Genomic DNA, 22260 nt, shown 5'->3' on the forward strand with positions numbered 1-22260 from the left:
TAGTTGGAGCCAAGTTGTAGCTACCCTGTTGTTTCCCCAAGGCCCCTAAAATAGTACCTCATCTTTGCCATTGCTGTTGGTTTCCCTCTCACAGCCTCCTTTGATTTAACTCTGTGCAGTCAGTCAGGATAATGTCAAAAGGTAAACTGAGGTACACATTATATTTACAAAACATAATACAGATATTGCCCTCATTTTCCACAACAGGTATTCATTTTGGTGTCCTGGCCAAATTTCTATTTGGCTGATTAAAAATAACAGTAGTTAGGTATAATGGGGTGTGTGTGTGTGTTTCCTTCCCAGGTAACAAACGTTCAGAATTGATAAACACAGCGGGAATCAGAAACAACCTGTACAAAGCATTGTAAATGAGCAGTGGAATTAGTTATGAGTTTTATCAGCTCTCTGAATTTTTACATAATTTTTGTTCTGTTTATTGAGTTAGTGTTTGATTTTTCAGTTGTCCATTTAGTGATGTTTCTTTTTGGCTAGTGGTGGTTTTCCAAAGACTTTATAGAAAAGGACCTAAATTCCTTTTGTAGATTTAATTGACTGGTACTCTTCAATCCTTGTTCTAAGCTATTGTTGTAGTGGTATTAGATACTTAGTGTTGTCATGTTTCACTTTAGAGGTAGGTTCCCTTAGCAAACTATATACATTAAGCATTACTTAAATGCTTTTCTATAGCTCAAGATGAAAGGGGTTACATAAATGTAATAGATACTAAAAATAATCTACAGTACTATAGGAGTATTTTTATGCTAATAGATTGAGATGTTAAAGTAGATAAGCACTTAATCTCAGGACTATTAAAAAAAATGAACCACTGACACAGGAGGGGTAAGACATGCTTTCGTTAGTAAAGAGGGGTCTAATGTTGTATATATCAATTGATTCCAGTACCACAAAAATATTGTCAACTCTTTTTCTTTGAGCTGCTTACCAGCATTGGACCCATGTTGAGTCACTCTCTACAAATCTCTTCCAAAAGAAAGGCCAACCACATACAATACTGTGCTCATAATAGTACAGAATGCTCATGCATTTTTAAAATCTCTATTGCATGTTGCTGCTAATCTAATATCTAGTGAAAATATGCTTGCTAAACACTCATCTATAAGTATGGGGAATACTTTGTGTGATCATCAGCTTCATCCGCCAGGTGAAGCTTCCTGCTGTTCACAGGAAACTGATAGTGTTACCAGAAGCCCCATAGCACCTAACATTTCACTATATTTGCAATTGTCCTCTGCTTTCTAAATATTGTTACGTATTACTTAGAGTATAGTAAGGTTTAGCATTTCCATTTCTAAATGTAGCCACTGTTAAACAGAGGAATATCATATATGTCTGAGAATCTAACATTTTGTAATTTATTCTGATCCAATAACGTTGCCTTGTAATTAGACATGTACCCACAAATGAAGTCATCATGAGCACCCTCCCAGTTTCCTCTTTTAGTTTTTATTTAAGTATTCTCAGCTAGTATTTTCTTCTGTAGAGTGAATATTGGAACTGAAAAGGTGAATTTAAAAGTTTAGCTTTTTGGTTTTTCCTGATGTCAATTGGTTATTTTCCCTTTCAGTCCAGTTGGGCTGAAAAGAGAGCACTAATATAATTATTTATGGAAGATCCATCTTATGGATATGTCACTTTGAGTCAGACATGCCTTTGTGATTTGCTCAGGGTTTTCTCATTTGCTTTATCTAATAGATGATGGTCCACTGTGCACAAATGTAGTTGTTTCCTTTCTCCTTTGCTTCTCCTTTGCATTAAGAATCATGATTTTGCCCAAATTTAGAGAGAACTAGCTAATACTTGACATGCCTGCATTCTGAGATGGGAAGATAAGGTAATGTGTGCTTAGGTGCCATCATGAGAATTTCTATGAATGGGCCTTTCCCATTCTTCTTTCCTCTTCCTCCCTTTTTTTGCTAATCAAACCGAAACAGGTACCACAAACAATTAATTGCATGCTATCTGATTTGCTGGAAAACAAATAAAGTTGGGTTTTCTCTTGCAATAAGTTTTTAGTATATTGTTTAAATGTACGCATTTATAAGTAATATTAGTATTTGGCTAAAAAGAGTCCAGACAAAGATGAATCCTAAGTCAGGAAGGCACCTCGAGAGGTAATCTTGTCCGGTCCCCTGCACTCATGGCAGGACTAAGTATTATCTAGACTATGAAGCAGCCACACTAATCTTTTATGAGGCATCAGCAGCTCTTGATCCCATGAAGTTTTGTTTCAGAGTAGCAGCCGTGTTAGTCTGTATTCGCAAAAAGTTGTTGACTTATTTGTATCAGTGTGCATTCTCCTGCGAGGTCCTACAGAGATTTGTTTTATCAACTAATTCTGTATGTGAGATAGATGGGGGAAATAGTGAGACTGCTGATTGCACTCTTTTACTCTTAGGCCTGGTGTACACTACACAGCTAGATTGATGTAAGGCATTTTACGTCGACCTAATTATGTCAGTAGACACACTACAGCCTTGTCCCGCCAAAGCAAGTGCCCTCCTATACAGACATAAGTCCTAACCCTCTTGTGGAGGTGGAGTCATTATGTCGGTGTAGTTAGGGTGATGGTGTGTCCCTGTAGACACTGTTACTTACGTTGGCTATTGGTTGTCTTGTCAATTTCAGGCCTTCATGCAGGAGCCCTGAAATGAGAAGAAAGCCAGGCAGCTAGAGCCCAGCTGCCCCTGTTTCCCCGCTCCCAGCCAGGCTTCACCCACCAGGCTCCTCACTCCCCGCTCAGGGAGGTGGGAAGCCCGGCTGGGAGTGGGGAGCCGAGAGTCCAGGGTTCAGCTGGCTCTCAGCCCCTCACATTGCCCAGTTTACTGTCCAGCTTGAACATTGTTTCAGATAGACTAAGAAATATCTTGCATGTAGGGAAAACCATTGTATTCACCTTTTACTTTGGAACAATCTTTTTCTGCAATTTTTACTTGCTGCCTGAGTACTGTCTATTATATGCACATAGTAATGACTCCTCTTCTGATTCAAGGAAATGTGCACATGCAAATCTTTTCTTAAAAGCTAGTTGGTTTTAATACAAATGTATTACGAAAGCACAAAACATTGTTTACTCTTTCCTTAAGAAAATATTACTTTGATCACTTTCTCTGCCTCTGGAAGCTTCTTAGTAGTGGTATCGTTCCTATGCTCTGTTTGTTTAGAGGTTTTATGTGGATGACAGCATGCTCGATAGCTCTTCTCCTCTGCAGCATTGTTTAATTTGGTTTTAAATAATTGTGATGATCAATTAAAGCCTACTAGTGCTTTTCAAAACAAATGGTGCCTGTTTCTGGAGATCTGAAGGTTTGACGATAAGTTCTCTTTTCAGTCATTGTGTAGGCATGATGTACTTTGAGTTTGTGACTTAACGTTGAGCTTGAATCATGGAGTTAAAGTTTGTACTAGCACAGCTGAAGTTTACCCTCTTGATAGAACTGGAATAGTATTGCAGTGCTTTTGTAAAGAGACATAGGAACAAGTAATAGTATGTCTTCTGGAACATTAAGTAAGGAGTATATGACTTTCTGTCCTGACTTCTATGTCCTATCCAAAAGTGGCGCCATACCTGAAATGTCCAGGCTTTCAGAGCTTATAGGGTTTTTTAAAGATATGATTATTTTTCTGTGGAAACTACAATGCATTTTCTGGGTATTAGGCTCCTTTTAAACATACGTTTTCTGTGCGAATTTTAACCTCACACAGATTGTGTTTCTTGATTCTTTCTTTTAGTGAGTATTATTGCATCTCTTGTTATGAAAATTGACAACTGTTTTTTTAAATATGAAGAAAAACTGTATTTTAGATTAATGATCGTAGAAGTATTGTTATCTTGATTAATAATTTTTCTGCTGTTCTAGTCAAATTAAGACTGTCTTAGCAAAATAAAAACCCCTAAAGAAGGCCAAAAAATAATAATCCTGGCCTCATGGTAGTAACCCCCTTTTTTTCTTTTTTTAAATCTGAGTCCAGATTCATAAATTTTCATGTATATATTTAATTTGTATTAACCTGTGTCTGTTTGCTATAGACATCAATATACCCATTGTACAGTTTGACCAAAATAAAATACAGTTAAGGAATTCAGACAATTTGCCCACTGCCATATAATCCTTACTCACTTTCTATCACACACTGTAACTTTAGCATTTGCAGACCCTCACGTGTTTAACTTTTGTTAGCCATTGTCTTTGGGAGAAGCATCCTTCATATCTGTTTGGTTTTCAGGACAGACATTTAGCGACTTAGCCAAAACTGGAGAAGAAGCATTAATTTATTCTATTTTGGAGTACTTGGTTTTCCTTTTCCTTGATTCAGTCCTCAGTTTCTCCTAGATGCACTGTGAGCTGACCTTTATTTTGTTTTCTTCATAACTCTGTCACCCTAGTACCGAGAACTCTGTTTTCAGTAGACATTAAGCAAATGAAGAATGCAACTGCAGGCAAAGATGTCTCTCTCTCATGCCAAGGAGCTCTCTGCATATGCTTAATGAGATCTATGACAAGATGAAATCACACAGAATATTTGGATGGGAAGCATAAATGCTCTTATTACCCTTTGAGACTTGTTTGAAAGGGAGTAATGAATCCCTTCCCACACACTCCTTCACAAAGCCCATTGGTATTGCCAGGAGGAGTTCTGAAGTTATTGGGTCTGTTATCATTGCCATACTACATCCATGCCTAAAACTAGTCCATAAGGTCCAAGTATGCCTATGAGATTGTGAATTGATTAGAGCAGCTCCAATACCAATTTAACCTTCCCTGAGAAATGGGAGATTAGACAAAGTATAGCAACAGGTGAGGTTAAAAATGAGATTGGTTCAGGCAGGTGTTTGACCTGATTAAGAATAACTGGTACCCTGCCTTCACAAAGGGAAGTGGTAATTCTTGTCAATAATGGGCCCAGAACCTCCTTAGCCATGAGGAGGCAAGGGTCTCATTCAGGCTATGTGGAGCAAAACAGGATGAAACCCATCTGGAGGCAACAGCTTGTTTGATCTGACACTCATGGTTTCATCCAAATAATCTTGGATACAATCTGTGTTTTCAGAAAAATCCATGGAGATTTCTTATAGTAAGAAGCTTGATATTCTAATAAAGTTAAGGCAACTTGATGGTGGCATAAATGCAGACAAAAAATGATTTCAGTTCTCTCACCATCACAGAGAAATGTGTGAATTTTCTATACCCAATTGATAGCACTTGGAGTGAGGTTTTTCACAACTAGCACTCTAGCCTCTTTCCTTGCCACTTCATTAACCGTCGGTGTTCTATAACTGCTTGCCTACACATGAAATTTGTTGCAGGATAACTTGAATTATGTAATGTTTAAGTGCCTTATTTCCACAACCAGTTCTTTTTTTTTTTTTTTTTTTTTTTTTTTACAAATCGTCTGGCTTTTCAATACGGGTTATTAAAGTGGGGTTATGAGATGTGGGATGAGTTTATCTGCAGCAGACTAGAGGTGGATGTACCCCTACCCCGGAACAACTGTTGCACATCTGCCAAGACCTCCCACTGTTATTCCACACAGTGTTTCTGGCTACCTGGGTTGGCCTGTCTGTTTACTTGTGTGGGCTACGCTGTTCCAGGATCATCCTGACCAGATATCACCTCTCCGTTAAATGCTTGTGTGTAGCCAAGTGTTGTCCTTTGCAATTCCAGACAGTGGAGAGTTTAAATACCTGTGTTTATACTCCTATTTATTGATCAGGTATGCCTCATGCTTCTTCATGGTCTGATGCAGAGGACTGGACTTCATTGCCCTTTGCAAGAGGAGGATGTACAGGCCCATCTAAATTATAGCCACTGGAATGCACAACTATAAAGCAGCTGTCTGAGTAAATGAAGGAAAGGGAGTATAACTGGGACGCAAACCAGTGGCTCAGTGTGACAGCCTGTATCCCTATTGTCACCTTTTTTAACAAAGTATGCCTTGTGAGGTATTATTTTAAAACTCCTAATTCGCTGATCATTATTGTCCTGGTACAATGTGTGGCAACATTGTATGCAAAGTTATAAGATTCTACTGTATGACATTAGTGAGAGATATTACAAGTCTGCAAAAATAGCAACAAACCAGAAACAAAAGGCAAACAGACACCTCAGCCAAGTGTCAACAAGATCAAATGGATTATCACCTGGTCAAGTGACCTCAGGTGGAGATGATTTTCAAAGAAAGCGATCTATAAGAATGGGGAACAGACACCCCAAAATATCTCTCCCTTCATCTCTACTTTTGGCATTGACAACACTTGAAGGACAAAGGAAACATCATGGGACTGGGGAGGGATCCTGTCTGAAAGATTCAGCTAGTAACACTGCTAGAATATGAGGTAAGAGAGACCTTTTGCTTTGAATTCATTTAGCTTGTTAAATTAGATATTGTGTTTTAACTTTGATTTTCTTGTAACCAATTTTGACTTTTATGCATCATTTTCTGTTGTCACTTAAAATCTATCTTTCTGTAGATAATAAACTTGTTTTACTGTTTTATCAAAACCAGTGTGCTTGGATTAAAGCATTTGTGATAACAAGATCTGCGCATATCATTTCCTAATTATCAAATGACAGCCTTCATATGAGCTTGTATTGTCCAGGAGGGTGCTGGCAAGTACAAGATGGACATTTCTGGAGGAAAGTGTGGGGCTGGGAGTTTTCTGGTGTTGCCCTGCAGTCTAATTAATGAATGGCTGGTTATAGCACTCATGCAGTATAGCTGTGAGTAATTTACATGCTGGAGGCTGTGTGTGGACAGACCAGGAGTGGTTGCTCTCAAAGTGAAGCAGTGTAAAAAGTCAGCCTCTGCTGGAGAATTGAGGGGACACAGCTGTTTCACAGTCCAGATTGTACCCTGGATAATGTGTCACTCAGTAAGGGAAAGAAGCTCGGTCTGGGTTATAAGAATGTGAAGGATAATGATAGGGAGAGCTGTAAATTATATATATAATTTTATATATTTAAAAAAGAGAAGTTCAAGGGTTGAGATGTTCAAAGAACTCTTGTGCACATCCCAGGGGAGGGATAAAAAGACAGAGGAGTGGAGGCAGGGGTTCCTGGAACAAGACAAAGAGAAAAGGACTGGAAAATGGCTAGATCCTCACAGGCGCATCTGCTGAGGATGGTATTGAGGCAGATGCTCCTCTGGGCTGTTTCCTGATCAAGGGCTGCACCACAGCTGAGGCATCCCATGTAGCCCTCTACTTCTGAAATCTCCACATTCTAGGACACACCATTCACTGCAACAGTGCCAGGAAAAGGGCCTTTTGGAGGCATTCTACACCACAGAACAAGAAAGGAAAACAGGAGACAATGGACGTTCTCACCTACAAGAGAGAAGCTCTTCTATTGCCATCCCAGGATGCAGAGAGCAGTTTTGAGTACCCTGTGAGCACACATTTTTGACCTCAGAAGTGCAAAATGGTTTTCACACTATTCTTTGCAACTTAAGGTTGTTTGTTTTTTTCAATTTGCACATTATGTATGTGTAATAATATTTTTGTAGAGCTCCCAAAATGACTAGAGGAGTGGCAATGCCATGAAGAGACCATGGGAGAAAAAGTCCGACTTGTAATGACAGCAAACAGTCCAGAGTTTCTAAAGGTCCTGGTATCCTGTATCTTTCCAGACCACCGTGCATTAATAGTGCTGAACCTTTTGCAATGATCAACCAGGTCTTGCTGCATCATGGAGAAAGTCTTTTCTGTTTCTGAACTCTGAGGCCTGGTGTGTGTGTGTGTGGGGGGGCAAAGAATAGCCATGTGTCCCCCCTCAATGACCCCAATGCAACTTGGGGACCCCAGCAATGCCAAACCATTAATAAACTCCTGTGCTTTGTCCAGCCTTATGACCTTTATGGGACAGCACCTTGTAGACAAGAGTGCACTCTTCCTGGACAACAGCCTTGATGGTTGATCTGCCAAAACCGAACTGGTTAGCAACTCACTGGTAGTGTTCAGCTGTGGCAAGCTTCCAGGTGACGATGGACATTTGCTTCTCCATGTTGAGGAGAGCTCTCTCATAGGTGTTCTGCTACTGCAGCTCCTGGACAAATGCTGCATAGATTTTGATACCTTGCAGAACTGCCATCACTGCTGGTCATCCCAGGTTTGCATCATTATCCCATCCCATTTGTCAAGCCCCAAAACAGCAGTCCAAGTGAAACCGCTTCAGGAAAAGATGTAGGAAAAGTGTCATCTGCTCAACTTCAGCCTCCTTCTCAGGTGCCCTCATTGCCCTGGTTCTGACGTCATTGCAAAACTTTAGATATGCTTGCAACAGCCTGTTGATATTTGATCACCATGAGGCTTGCAGCTCTTGCCAATGTTTCTTCCAGGCTGCCTGACGATGCTTTAAAAATGGTGCTGGCTCGCAAACTCCGGATGGATGATGGGAGGAAAAGAGAATAATCAGGGGAATTATTTAGTTTGAGCTGAAGCCACTGAGTTCCATTGCCTTCTGGGAGGAATACCACAAGGCGCAGTGAGAAAAGTCCTAGTATTTATGAAGCACAACGACAGAACAATGCACTATGGGATGTCTGACCAGAATGCTAAGTGCTGATTTTGAACCATCACTGTGCTGTATTGCTGCAATGATATGAGACAAATAAATTTTACTTGCAAAATTATGTGATGTGTATGCGTTGCTTGTGCAACAAGTGTTGCAGATCACATGACATAACATGGATACACCAAACAAGAAGTTTCAAGTTTAGACAATTGCCTGTGATCAGCAGTGATTCAGTGAAGAAGAATTGTCCCTCAGAGGCACCCGGAACTCAATTCAATCTATACACTTCTTTGGAGGAGCATTAAAAACAGCTGCTCCACGATGACAGAGGTGATCGTAGGTCTTGATATCAATATGCATCTGGCAAATGTAGTGATTTAAACCAGAATCTATTCAAACTCCAAATTTTGGTCCTGAAGATAAGATGTCTTTTAAGCATGGTACATTAGGGAGAAAAAAAATGTCTACAAGCAGCACAGTTATTGGTAATTCTTCTGTAAATGTGTAATGCCGTAAGATAAGGAGGCATTAACTTCTTTACATGCTGATATTTCAGTTCTGAAGTTTAAGGGTCTGGATTAACTGTACTACTGAAAATTTAACATCCAAGATTCTTGTACTAGTAGGTAAATGTGTGAACCCAAAATGATACATTTTAAAACTTTCAATCCCTTAATAGTTCTATGATGTGCCACTCTAAACAGTGAGAACCCCAAAGAAGTTTGGCTGTGGACATATAAAGCATAGGTGCAATTACTGTGTTTTATAAAATGTAATACATTATAAAACACTTACTTATTTTCATTTATGTGACAGGAAAAGATCATGCTGTTGAAGCTTCTCCTGGCACCCTTAAAACAAATATATAAATAAAAGGCAGTATTTTTGTTAAAGCCTCGTTAAGATTTTACTTGCACTTGTTTTTTCCTAATATGAAAAAAAACCCACTATTTCACTTGATGGGGGTAGGGTTGCTTTATGAATTAATCCAAACTGCAGCATACAAAAGGGTTCATACTATAGAAAAGGATTTACTTCCATTTGGAGGATTGGATTGAGTCAATTGCCTGATTGTTTACCTAGTTCCAGTCTGTTAATCTAATTCTTGTACCCATGAGAATTTAAACATCACGGTGATAGGCACTCTAAAAATACGTAGGACAGATAGTCAAACATCTTAAATTATATAGATAGCTGCTATTATGAGTAATTAAAATTGGCTTTAACCCAAAAAGTAGAGGCACATTACATAAGAGAAAGTGGCATAGCTTTGTAATGAGGCTAGCATGGACTGCCTACTGAGAGTTACATTTTTAAGTACATGTTAGGACAAATGCACATTGCCTCAGGTAATATTAAGTAATGAGACTGAAGGCTGAGTGAATTTAAAATGAGACTGAAGGCTGAGTGAATTTAACCATCCTAGTTAATATGTGCTGTCTTAAAATGCACTGACTGGCTGGAGTATCTCTTTGATTGTAACATGAAATTTCTGTAGAAAACTAAGGAAAATAGACCTATTTACTGGCTAGTAAGAGTGTAATATGTCTCAGACAACCAAATTGGAGTTCTAATTGTATCTCGGGTTCTTAGAATATTATATTAATTGTAGTAATGCGCTTTCCTGGATTAAAAGAAAACCTTATTTTGTAATGCTCGCTTTGTTTACAATGGCTAGGTTGATTCATTATAAAACCAGTTTTAAAAGCCCCGGTTTGAATGCTTGTTATTGTCTGTTTAGTATGTCAGATATTTTTCAGCCAAAAATTATCCAACTACACTGAGACTGCAATTTCAGACTTGCATGGTGTTTTGTATTTTTGTGTACATTCAACACTGGATAAAAGTTTTCAGATTTGAGCAAAGGCAGTTGTTGTAAAATTTCTAGGGGTGTGTGAGAGAGAGAATTTTTATTGCCTGCTGGAGAAAATGTAATGCAGAGCCAGTCAAAAGAGTAATTGTCATTGGAATGACCTCTCCAATTGACAATTTGATACACACTTGATGGGCAGCTTTTTCCCATCACAGTCAGCCTTTTAGTGTGCAGGAACAAAATTTGAAATTATGACTTTAATTTTGTAGATGGTTTATTACAAATCTCCTTTCATCCAGTATATGGTACTCAATCCAAGCATGTATGCTTACTTCTATAGTCATTTTTCCTTTTTATTTGAACAAACCAAGGCATAGGCGCCGACTCCATGGGTGCTCCAGGGCTCAAGCCCATGCCAAAAAAAAATAGGGGATGCTCAGCACTCACCAGCCACAGCTGTTAGGCAGGGCTGCCGATCAGCTGCTTGTGGGAGGGCGGAGAGCTGTGGGGGGGGGCGCACGCTTTGGGGCAGGGGGCAGAGCGGGATGGGAAGAGGCGGAACAAGGGCAGGGATATTGGGTGGGGGGAGGATGGGATATGGGGGAAAGGGAGCAGTGGGGGTGGAGCACCCACTGGGAAAAATAAAAGGCAGTGCCTGTGAACCAAGACACAATGTATTAGAGAGTTAAGACCTGCTAACATGATTTAACCATAGTATTAGTATTTTGTACATTTAACATTACTTTGCTGGGCTGTTTCATCCCAAACTAGTGGTGTAGCCACTTGGTTGGATTCACAATAACCAACAACGATAAAACTCACTTTCAAATTCACCATATGTGATTTGATATTCACCTATCCAGCACTGTGTTTATGTGATGGAGGTGGACAAATGCCACAGTGGACCAATACAGGAACTGGCTAATGATCTCTTTTGGGGACAAGGGTGAAGCTGGCCCACAACACCTACCTGCAACATCAAGCCTAGAGGAAATAAAAAGGGAGGAATCAGGTTTCAGAGCTGATGCAGAGAGAAACTAGACATTCTGATAAGCAGTCAAGAGCAAAGAACTCTAAGCGTATGTCTACGCTGGCAGAGTTACCGCACTGCTCAGAGAGTGCTGAAGGGAAATAGCTATTGTGTGTTCACGCTGTCAGCTGCCTGCGCAATAGCATGTTCACACTTGCGGCATTTGCAGCAGTATTCGGAGCGGTGCACTCTGGGCAGCTATCCCAACGAGCACCTCTTCTTCTTCTGCCACTAAGAGTTGTGCAAAGGCAGAGGAGGTCGTGGGGCATCCTGGGTCCTGTCCAAATGCCCCATGATGCATTGCTTTGTATCCCAGCAATCCCTGTACTTCTGTCCACATTTGGCGCCATCTTTCAATGGTTTGTGTACTGTGCACTTTGCCTCTTTGGGCTGCAGGAATGGATCCTGCACTGGTGACCAGTATTCTGCTCGCTCTCACTAACACATCATGAGTGGCAGTGGAGTTATTCCTTAAACTACAAAGGCAAGAGGAGTTCAACATTAATCTTGTCACGCGTCGTAGCTACGACACGAGATTGCTTGTGGCATTCATGGAGGTGCTGATCACAATAGAATGCCACTTTTGGACTCAGGAAACGATCACTGAGTGGTGGGATCACATCGTGATGCACGTCTGGGATGACAAGCAGTGACTGCAGAACTTTCGGAAGAGGAAAGCCACATTCATGGGACTGTGCGATGAGTTTGCCCCAGCCCTGCAGCTCAAGGACATGAGAACAAGAGCTGCCTTGTCGCTGGAGAAGCGCGTGGCGATTTTACAGTGGAAGCTGGCCACTCCAGACTGCTACCGATTGGTTGCTAACCAGTTTGGAGTGGAAAAGTCGACCATTGGACTAGTGTTGACAGAAATGTGCAGGGCCTTAATCGCATCCTGCTCCGAAAGACTGAGACTCTGGGCAACGTATGTGACATTGTGGATGGCTTTGCACAAATGGGCTTCCCTAACTGCGGAGGGCGATAGATGGCATATTCCAATTCTGGCACCAGACCACCTAGCCACCAAGTACATTAATCAGAAGGGTATTTCTCAATGGTTCTCCAGGCACTTGTGGATCACCATAGGTGTTTCATGGACATTAACCCAGGTTGGTCCGGAAAGGTGCATGACGCACATATCTTTCTGAACACTGGCCTGTTCAGGAAGCTGCAAGCAGGGACTTTCTTCTTGGACCAGAAGACCACGGTAGGGGAATTCAAAATGCGTCCTGGAAGTCCCTGCCAACCCATTAATGCCTTGGCTTATGAAGCCATACATGGGGCAACTTGACAGCAGCAAGGAGCAGCTCAACAACAGGCTAAGCAAGTGCAGAATGACTATTTGTGCTTTTGGCCATTTAAAGGCCCAATGGCACTCCAGGGCTTTGTTCTGGGGTGCCGTGCTCTCCTTTCGGTCCCTTTTCTCGCTGTCCCGCCACTCCTTCAGTTTTTGTTTTTCGGCCACGGAATGCATCATGACCTCACGCAGAAAGTCCTCTCGAATTCTTCGTGGCTGCTTTCTAATTCTGTGCAGCCGTTCAGCCAGCAATAACAAAGCAGGAGGCTGGGCTCCCATGGTCATATCTGGGAAGCCAAAATGCAAGATTTTACGGAAGCAGTATTGTTTGTAACACAGACTACTGATTCAGTGATTTGAAACACAGCCACTATCACATACATGTCACTAACTGGCTAACCCCAGGCAAGCATACATAAGCCACAAGACCCCCAAAATGGTGAGTAACCGCAGGGGCAGGGAAAATCAGTGTCCCAGGACCATACTGTACACGGGGCACATGGCTCTTGGGGAAAGCCAGCATTGTAGGGGGTGCTTTATAATCATTACTGTCCCCACATCTTCCACAGGCCGTGTTCATTATGGAAGATATCTTGCTGCTGAGGGTGAGCAGAGAATCAAGGGAGCGTCTTCTCCAAGCCTGTGGCTTCCACCCTGGCCCTTATATGGCTCACCTGTGTACAACAATGGTGAAGGAGAAGAAGGCTTGGAAAAGACTGTTGTGTTATTGCTCACTTAGGTTGTCTAAAGTCAAACACCAAGAAAAGTAGTGAGTTTGATCCTACACAGAGCATGTGAACTGAGTCTTACAGTAGAGGGGAAAGTAACCTGTTTAGTGTATGCATTCATACCTCATAAAAACATTTAATGAACTTTTTTCTGAAATAAAAATAAAGTAGTGCTTAAATGTATTCTGTATGGAGATGTTTCCTCTGACATTTTATTTATCCAAATGTTTCAGTTATTAATTGGGTTCAAATAGCAGAACTGCTCTCCTCTATTTTCCTTAATGTAATTAATTTAAAATCTACGTGTAAAAAGGGCTGTGGTTTATAACGTGTGCTTGTTTCAACTATTATTTCAGTTTAAAAAAAATTCTTTCCAAAACATAAGGGTTACTGGAAAATGTATTGTTAACAGTGATTCTCTGTAGATAGGTTTCAGAGTAGCAGCCGTGTTAGTCTGTATTCGCAAAAAGAAAAGGAGTACTTGTGGCACCTTAGAGACTAACAAATTTATTAGAGCATAAGCTTTCGTGAGCTACAGCTCACTTCATCGGATGCATTTGGTGGTTTTCCACCAAATGCATCCGATGAAGTGAGCTGTAGCTCACAAAAGCTTATGCTCTAATAAATTTGTTAGTCTCTAAGGTGCCACAAGTACTCCTTTTCTCTGTAGATACTAATCCTTTGGCAATGTGATGCTAGATAAATTGAATATGATGGATCTGCATTAATTGAAACTAGATAATACACAGTTTACTTTAAGGGAGAAAGATTGCAGGGTGTTTTCTTATCAGCTTTGTCAAAGTTTAAATATATAATTATAATGTTGACACAGCCATGTGTACATTAGAGCCTTTATCATCCAATAGGATTCTGAATTTTTGGTTCTACCTTAAAACTATAGAGTAGGTGGAAAATCCCTGCATTAATTGAGGTTATAAAATATGGTCACAAGGGTGCATTTACAATTTTAGAGGTGCATTTGAATTTGTCATCTGGAATTTTTGAATCTCACAGAAGATGAGATAATACTTTCAGTTCTTGAACATAAGTTTGGGGGTTTTACAATACCACCAAATACTTTACCTGCAAACAATAGTGTTTCAAGATAATCTGATTACGTGACCTACCCAGAAAAGGATGTTATGTGTTTTGGCATTCAAAGAAAGAACTGCATTGTGTATCTGATCTTACATGGATTATTATAATAAATATTCAAAGCCAATGCCACAGCATAAGTAGAATAATATAGAAACATAAGGTATAAAAGGAGAGCAAGGAGGGGGAACTCTCCACCCCCTTAAATAAAATCCAATAAACCAACAAGATCACTTTGTTCCCTAACTGAGGTAAGGAAAAAGATGATAGAACTGCCTGTCTTTTTATTTAAAAAAAAAAAGTGTCCAATTATTTAAACTAGATCTGCACTGGATGGAAAAAGAATGATGGTGCTCAGTATGTATTATCCGTGTTCTCAGGGGGGATAGTAGAGAATACTCTTAAGATAGGTATGTGTAATGAGCACACGCCATGCTTTTAGTAAATGTATTATCAAGGTACCGTTATCTATGTGTACTGTACAGCTAGGTTTGGAAGGATTCAGTTTTTATTGGTAACTGTTGGTAAACATCGATTTCAACACACACACACACACACACACACACACACACACACACACACACACACACACACACACACACTCTTTACCGATGGGCAAAGAAAGAAAAATGCTGCTTGAGAATTTATAAAAATGTCATGTAAAGATATTTACTTTGTATATGTTAAAAATTTGTTGCAACAGTTATAAAGCTGTAACTTTTTGAATCTCAGCATTTACCGTCATTAAATAATTGTCTAACCTTTCCCACATAAGTTTGGGGAACTGTGAAAATATAAATAGATGAAAATCTAAAAATAACTTTAAAATAAACATGGATATTATCCAGCAAAATTATTTAAAAAAAGTGAATTCTTCCAAGCCTACGTACATCCTTATTACAGTTCTTTAATTCTTGTTAGCTTTCTCAAACGGATTTTTTAAGTGTATCATGTAAAAGTGACAATAGACCCTTGATTTCCACACTATTTGTCTTTCACAGGGTAGTAGCCAGTGATTTAGTAGGAAAGTATTTTTATGAAATACCTGAAACAATAAATGACATACCAAAATAGTATCTGGTTTTCCCATGGCTGGCCATTTAATTGCATAAAACAAATGGCCTTGGCTTTATTTATTGCAATAAGATAAGCTTAAATAAATGCCACTCACTGGATTCTGATTACTTTCTGTGGCTTTGTTCGCATTCTACTTAGCTGGGAAATAGTTTTTCAGATACAACTGATCCTAGCATATGACCGAAGTCCCCAAACTGTGGGGCGTGCTTCCCTCGGGAGATGCAGAGGAATGTCCAGGGGGGTGCAGTGGGGCCTGGGCCGGCCCCCATGGGAGGTGGGATGGGAGCACCACCCAGCCCCTCCTCGCCCCCAGCTCTGCTCTGGCCCAGCCCTGCCCCCAGCCATGTCCCCATCTCCGGGCCTGTCCCCATCCTCAGCCTCATTGCAGCTCGTTCCTGCCCCCAGCTTGTTCCTGGCCCAGGACAAAGGCTGGGGGTGGGGCTGGGACCAGACCACACTTGTCCCCGGGCCCAGCTTCCGGCTCCGGGCCCAGCCCCACCCCCAGCTGCAGCCCCTCCCAGCCCCTGCTCCAGAAGGTTGCAGGGGCATGAACAGGGTAAGTAGAAGCGCAACCCTCAAAAGATTGGGGACCACTGGCATATGATCCACGGACAGTGTGTGGCACTGAACTGTTAGGACTATAGTTTTACTTATATATACACACACACACTCTCTTCAGATTCTTTACCACTTGCGTGTACTGTAGCTTTGCTTGATCTTTAACCTCTTACTCCGTGAAATGAAGAAGAAAATGGGACACAGCCAGTACAGCCATCAGTTTTTGACTGTTTTTTCTTAAGTTCATAACCAAGGCTAAAACTGTAAACTTTTATGGGAGCTATTCTTATTACTGGACCAAATGATCCAGGCCATAGAGGCAGCAAAAGTATAAATGATGTATCTTCTTCTAGTTTAAGTATGGTTTGTGAACCATGAGAAAATGCAGTTTGAGAGAGTGGGAACCACAGAATTGACTGGGTTTATTTCTCTGTTGCAATTTTCCTTTCTCATTTTGTTGGATTCAGTTTGAGGTTGATGTTCAATCTTTATAACGTTGGGATTGGTTGATGAGAGTTCAGTGGGAAATTTGCCCAAGTAAGTAGAAATATAAGCTAAATGTTGAGTTGATGCAGATTGGTGATATGCTTAGTGTATGAAAAGAAGAAAACAAAGTAAGAACTGCAGTAGTAATGGAGTAGTCGTAGAGCTGGGTGGGAATGTTCTGCCAAAAAACTCTAGAGTTGGAAAATGCTGATTCGTCAAACTGAAACTATCTGCAGGAAATGGTTGGCTTTAACAAATCTCCCAATTTGAAATAAAAAAATAATCGTTTAAATGTTCTGTTGTGATATTTTTGAAACCAAGTGTTGTTTTTTGGTTCAAAATGACTTTTTTTTGCTTTGGAATTTCATGCCAAGAAAGGTAAACATTTTTAAAAGGTCAAAATTAAATGAAATGTTTCAGAATTATCAAAACAAAATGTTTTAATTCACACAATCCAGATTTTTCTTTTGGATCATCAGTTTGTGAAAAATTTTGAGGTTTTTTTTTTTTTTTTTTTACTTTTTGTCCCAATTCAGGACTGGAAAAATGTTTGAAAACTTGAAAATTTTTGCAGTCTGGGAAAACCATTTCTCTTCCACCTCTTAAGCAATGGGCCTATTAGACTGTTATGACATGAGTCATGCACCAGATGGCACTGTTACAAAGTATTTTTATTTAAGATGGGAGCACATATGAGAGCACCACTCAACCTTTTGAAGGAATCCTTGTATTGTTAGTTTTTTGATGGGGTTTCTTTTTGGGGGTAGCTGTTGCAAGCAGCAGGAAAGTTTGCCTTCTGCCTTAATATCATCAATTCTTGGGGGGCAGAGCTGTTCCTGGAGAACCTAGCACTAGTGTTTGAGCTGAGACTTCTGAAGTATTTTAATGGGAAGAGGTCTCAAAAACAGAAGCTGTGGCTTGAGTAGAGTAGGGGAGACCACCTTGCAGCAGCTGAAAAATTAAGGGAAAGGTAGAATAACACACACACTGATTCATCCTATTAGCCAAGAAGCTCTTGGATGAAAGAGAGATGCCCCTTCTCCCAGCAGTCTTGGGAGATTAGAGACTTCAAATATGTAAGTTACTATCCAGAGACTGATATGGAAGATGGAGCCCCTGAGCAGGGGTCCAGCTACAGCAACTTGGTAGATACTTTCACAGCACTTGGGTGTAAAGGGGGTGGTGTTGGCTCCTTTATGTTTGCATTGTTTTTGGACAGTAGGCCAGGCCATCTTTTGTGCATGTCTTTTGGCTGATAGGTAATCTAGCTATTAATTTTCAGATAAACTTTCTAAGGCTTGTGTATGATTAGATAAGTGGGAGGGGATAGCTGAAATCCAACAGAAAAGCGAGAGACAGAAGTAGTAACAGAAAACAGCCAGTTAAAATATGGGGGTAGGAAAGCACGTACAATATAGGAAAAAATATGAGGAGAAGATGATGGGATGACAAGGAAAAGACGAAGCAGTCACAGAAACCAATACAAAAAAGGGAAACATTTTTAAATTGCAGGAGGTGTGGTTTTGGAAGGGGGCGTGATCTAGGGGGTTGGGGCTGGTGTTTTTCTCCCCTACTAATAGGTGTTGGGTAAATTCTTCCCTCCCTGCAAATCTTGATTTGTGACCCTGAGAGGAGGGAGTCATGAGGTTGGGATAGTGGCCTTTAAAGTATAACTGTGTTTTTAGCTTTCCTTTTAAAAAGTGTATTGGGTGGAGTTGAAGTAAGAATCACTGAGTTTTGGAATATACTAACAAAAATACCAATCTGACACTAGCCTTGGTAGTTTAGAGATATAGATCTTTCTTCTATGGTGTTTGCATTACATGAAAAGGGAATGGGCAATTATAAGACGCCAACTGATTGAATTGTAATGTCTCAAGAGTTGTTTTGAAATCATTACGGAAGAGAAGAGAAAAAGGAAATTGTAGACAGCTCTTTCGAAACTGCCTGTTCCTACAAGGAAAAATTTTCTTTTAAAGGATAGGTAGCTTATCTGAGCAATCAAGGAGTGGCTTGTTTGTTCAAGTCTGAGTGCGTTGAAGCTGTTGGCTTGTCTATAAAATAAATGTTTCACACATAATTTTATCAAGACAGTTAGTTAATCTACAATTAGGTTTCAGCTGGCATTTCTATTATGAATCCCAAGTTTGAGGTTTAATATTTCACTGTTATCTGACAAACTATCAATATACAAATGATCAACTACCATATTTTTATCATTCAGATAATTATCGAGTTAACTACTGTTGTGGTTCTTGAGGTTTAATATATTTTTGAATCCAGATCCACTATTTTATTGAGTGAGAGTTAATGCCCCAAAATGAGTGACTAGATGAGTGACCTTATGTCCTGCAGGATTCCAGAACGTTGACTGGCAGGACTTGCTAACAATAGTTACACTTTGAATAGCTCGGCAACAAAGTTACCGCTACACAGCCAAATAATACTTGTAGAGAGAGTAAGAGAGAAATTGAGACATAGGCAAAGGAGGAAGATAATTTCAGCTGAGATTTGAAATAAATTGAGTCAGTGGGGCAAAGTGACATAGTAAGGCTAGTCCTGACATCCAAAGCTTTTGAGGAGAGCGTGGTTTGCTCACGATGGTGAGACTGAATGAAGGGACAAAGAGGTTAATGCTGGGTCACCAAGGAAGGGTATGAAGAGAGACTGGGTCAATGAGAGAAGCTGAAGTATATCTATGGAGGGCTTTTTAAAAAAAAAAAAGATGTAGTTGTAGTTTGAAGGCAGGCAGAGAAAGTGGATGGATTAGAGTTGGAAGTCAAAATTTATACATGTAATATCGTTGGTATTAAAATATGAGTTAAGGGGAAAAGTAAAGACAGGATGACCAAAAAGGTAAATGTGCTATGGATAAAATAGAGCAGTGTTCTGAAATTTATGCAGTGCAATAGAAGAGGGGTCTTGAAACATACGTGGACTTGTCATTGAAGATAGGTAGGAATTAAACCTTCACAGGAAAGAAACAAACATGGAGTCTGTCCAAAAGGACTGAACTAGCCAATTGCAGTAACTCTGCTTAGGTCAAGATTAGATGAGGAAAGAAAAGTAACTTTCATAAGCGGAAAGGTGTGTGACTAATTTTGTGGAATCAAGCAGATTCTGTGCTATTGTTAGACCTGAAATTGGTCCAGAATGTTACTGTCAAAGGTGCCTCGAGAGAGGAGGAAAGCCTACTGTCTCAAGCACTGGGTATCTGGCTGGTGAATCTTGCCCATATGCTCAGGGTTCAACTGATCGCCATATTTGGGGTCGGGAAGGAATTTTCCTCCAGGGCAGATTGGAAGAGGCCCTGGAGGTTTTTCACCTTCCTCTGTAGCATGGGGCACAGGTCACTTGCTGGAGGATTCTCTGCTCCTTGAAGTCTTTAAACCACGATTTGAGGACTTCAATAGCTCAGACATAGATGAGAGGTTTTTCGCAGGAGTGGGCGGATGAGATTCTGTGGCCTGCATTGTGCAGGAGGTCGGACTAGATGATCATAATGGTCCCTTCTGACCTTAGTATCTATGAATCTATTGAGATATGACAGGTTAAAGAAAAGTGGTAAAGTTACAGGACAGATGTGAACAGGATGTTTGTAGCATTGCAGCCCAAATGGCCTCACATGCATGTTGAATAGGGGACTATAATCTTTCAGAGCATTGCATAAAAGGCTTGAGACAGATGAGTAACTGCCCATACTGCTTTGGGATATCTTTGATGAAAGGAGAGAACTACTGGAATGTGATCTTGAGATCCCATTTTACCAAGCTAGTGTCTGTAGTAAAACAATAAAATAAAAGCTAGCCTGAGACATGAAAGGCTGTTGGTACATCTGAAAATGTCAGCCTGGACACCTAACCACTATTTATCACTAAAAACTAACAAAACTAGCAGAGTCTTTGTACCCTACGGGATTATTCCTCAAAGTGGGCATATGGTTTGCATATTGGAATGTGGTTATACATATGGCCATAAAGCCCTGCAGTGGTTATTTTATTGGTTTTGAAAGAATGTCACTTCCCCCTGCTTTCCAGCATTTTTTTATTTTAGTGTATGTTTGGTCAATTTAGCGTTGCCATCGTGGAGGACTGTGCAGTTGGGTCTATGGCTTTTGTCATATCTGTATGTCAGTGAATAATAAATGATAGAATGCTATCAGATGTAATAATTTACAGGCACCTATTGAAAAAATAAGCTTGTGTGAAAAAAGTAAGCTATATGTCTTCTGAATTAGATTGCACAGAGCTTTACCCTGAAGCTCTTTTGACTCTTGACCTTTTATTTTGTCTTTAAGGCACACCGCTGCTAGTGAGGAGGAGCAGTGACCCAGCGCTGGGCCCACCTGCTGGCTTCCACCCGGGTGCTGCACACCCCACTGATAATAGTCTGAAATCTGTTGTGGCTGTAAGTATCATGTCATTTATCTTTTTAAGAAGGGTGAAATTGTTTTTACTGGCACATACATACATACATACATACATATATATATATATATATATATATATATATATATATATATATATATATATATATATATATATATATATATAATATAGCTTTGCTTTGTGAATTAAATTAATTTGTCCTTGAAAAAGGGGTGTCCAGCTCATTCTGTGGAGAGGGCTGAATTCTATTTACGCTGTGTTAGATAGAGTATAATTTTTGGATTATATAATATCCTTAATTCACAGCGAGTCTCTTCTCTTATTAATGGGAGATTTAAGTAAAATGTGTGACTAGACTATGACTTTTGTGCAGTAGCTGAACTTTTAGTAATTATCCTCATTCATTATTTGTTCAATACCATATAGTCCAATTCAGCGTCACTCAGTGGCAAAATACTCTCTTTTTAGGACCACCGCTGTTTGTATCCTTTGTTTATTTTTCTTCATCCTCCTTTCTTTCTGTGCTTTCTTTCCTCTTTACTTCACTCTGCATTTCTTTCCTCCTGCAGCATCCAGTCACCATTCTCCGAGACCTTCACTTCCACCCACTTCCTGATTTTACAGACTGTTTAATTGCTGATCACTTTAATTTTGATATAGCTGTTCTCATTAGGCATTAGTGCTAACATACAAATAAGATGGCCAGGGAGTTTATACCTCACAGTACCATTGTTTCAGGCTGCGTTCAGTTTCATGAAAGCACCACAGTTCAGTTACAGTTGGGTCACATTTGGAAGGTTTTATTTGCAAATATAAGGTAAAAACCTTTTTTTTAACACAAGACTAGATTCTGCAGAATTTGAATGTCAGATGGGTCACATAAATATATCATGCAGGAGAGAGAGAGTCTGTGGGCTTGGTTTTTGCTCAAAAAGCTCAATGAGCCTGATTTGGCACTCCTTTACCTTCTTTATATGGTGGTGTAACTAATGAGTTATAGCATTATATAACTGAAATGATGGAGTAGAGAGTCAGAATACAGATGTAGTAATGCTATGTATACTAGTCTTAATTTGGCAAATGCTGCAGAATAACACTGGGTGTTGTCTCTTTTACTGGATATTATTTAGCTGTCCATCGATCCGGTTCAGGACTCACTCTTTTTACATCCTATTTTCTCATATGTATCCTAGTTTATAGAGTTGTTGTGTTGATTATTTGCAAAGTAGTATGGTTAGTGTGTGCCAGAGATCCTCATGT

The 22260-nt window shown here is 40.0% G+C and overlaps 1 protein-coding gene across 4 annotated transcripts in view; it reads left to right on the forward strand.

The window, feature by feature from the left end:
* Nucleotides 1-22260, forward strand: part of PARD3B (par-3 family cell polarity regulator beta) — a 644857-nt gene that overhangs the window by 243814 nt on the left and 378783 nt on the right. For all 4 annotated transcript variants that reach the window (XM_038422313.2, XM_043505627.1, XM_038422315.2 and 1 more), the window contains one exon: nt 20910-21019. In XM_038422313.2, coding sequence (XP_038278241.1) covers nt 20910-21019 — 110 coding nt within the window. The remainder of the gene's footprint in view (nt 1-20909; nt 21020-22260) is intronic.

Source organism: Dermochelys coriacea, chromosome 11, assembly GCF_009764565.3.
Source record: "Dermochelys coriacea isolate rDerCor1 chromosome 11, rDerCor1.pri.v4, whole genome shotgun sequence".
In the NCBI taxonomy this organism is placed as follows: Eukaryota; Metazoa; Chordata; order Testudines; family Dermochelyidae; genus Dermochelys; species Dermochelys coriacea.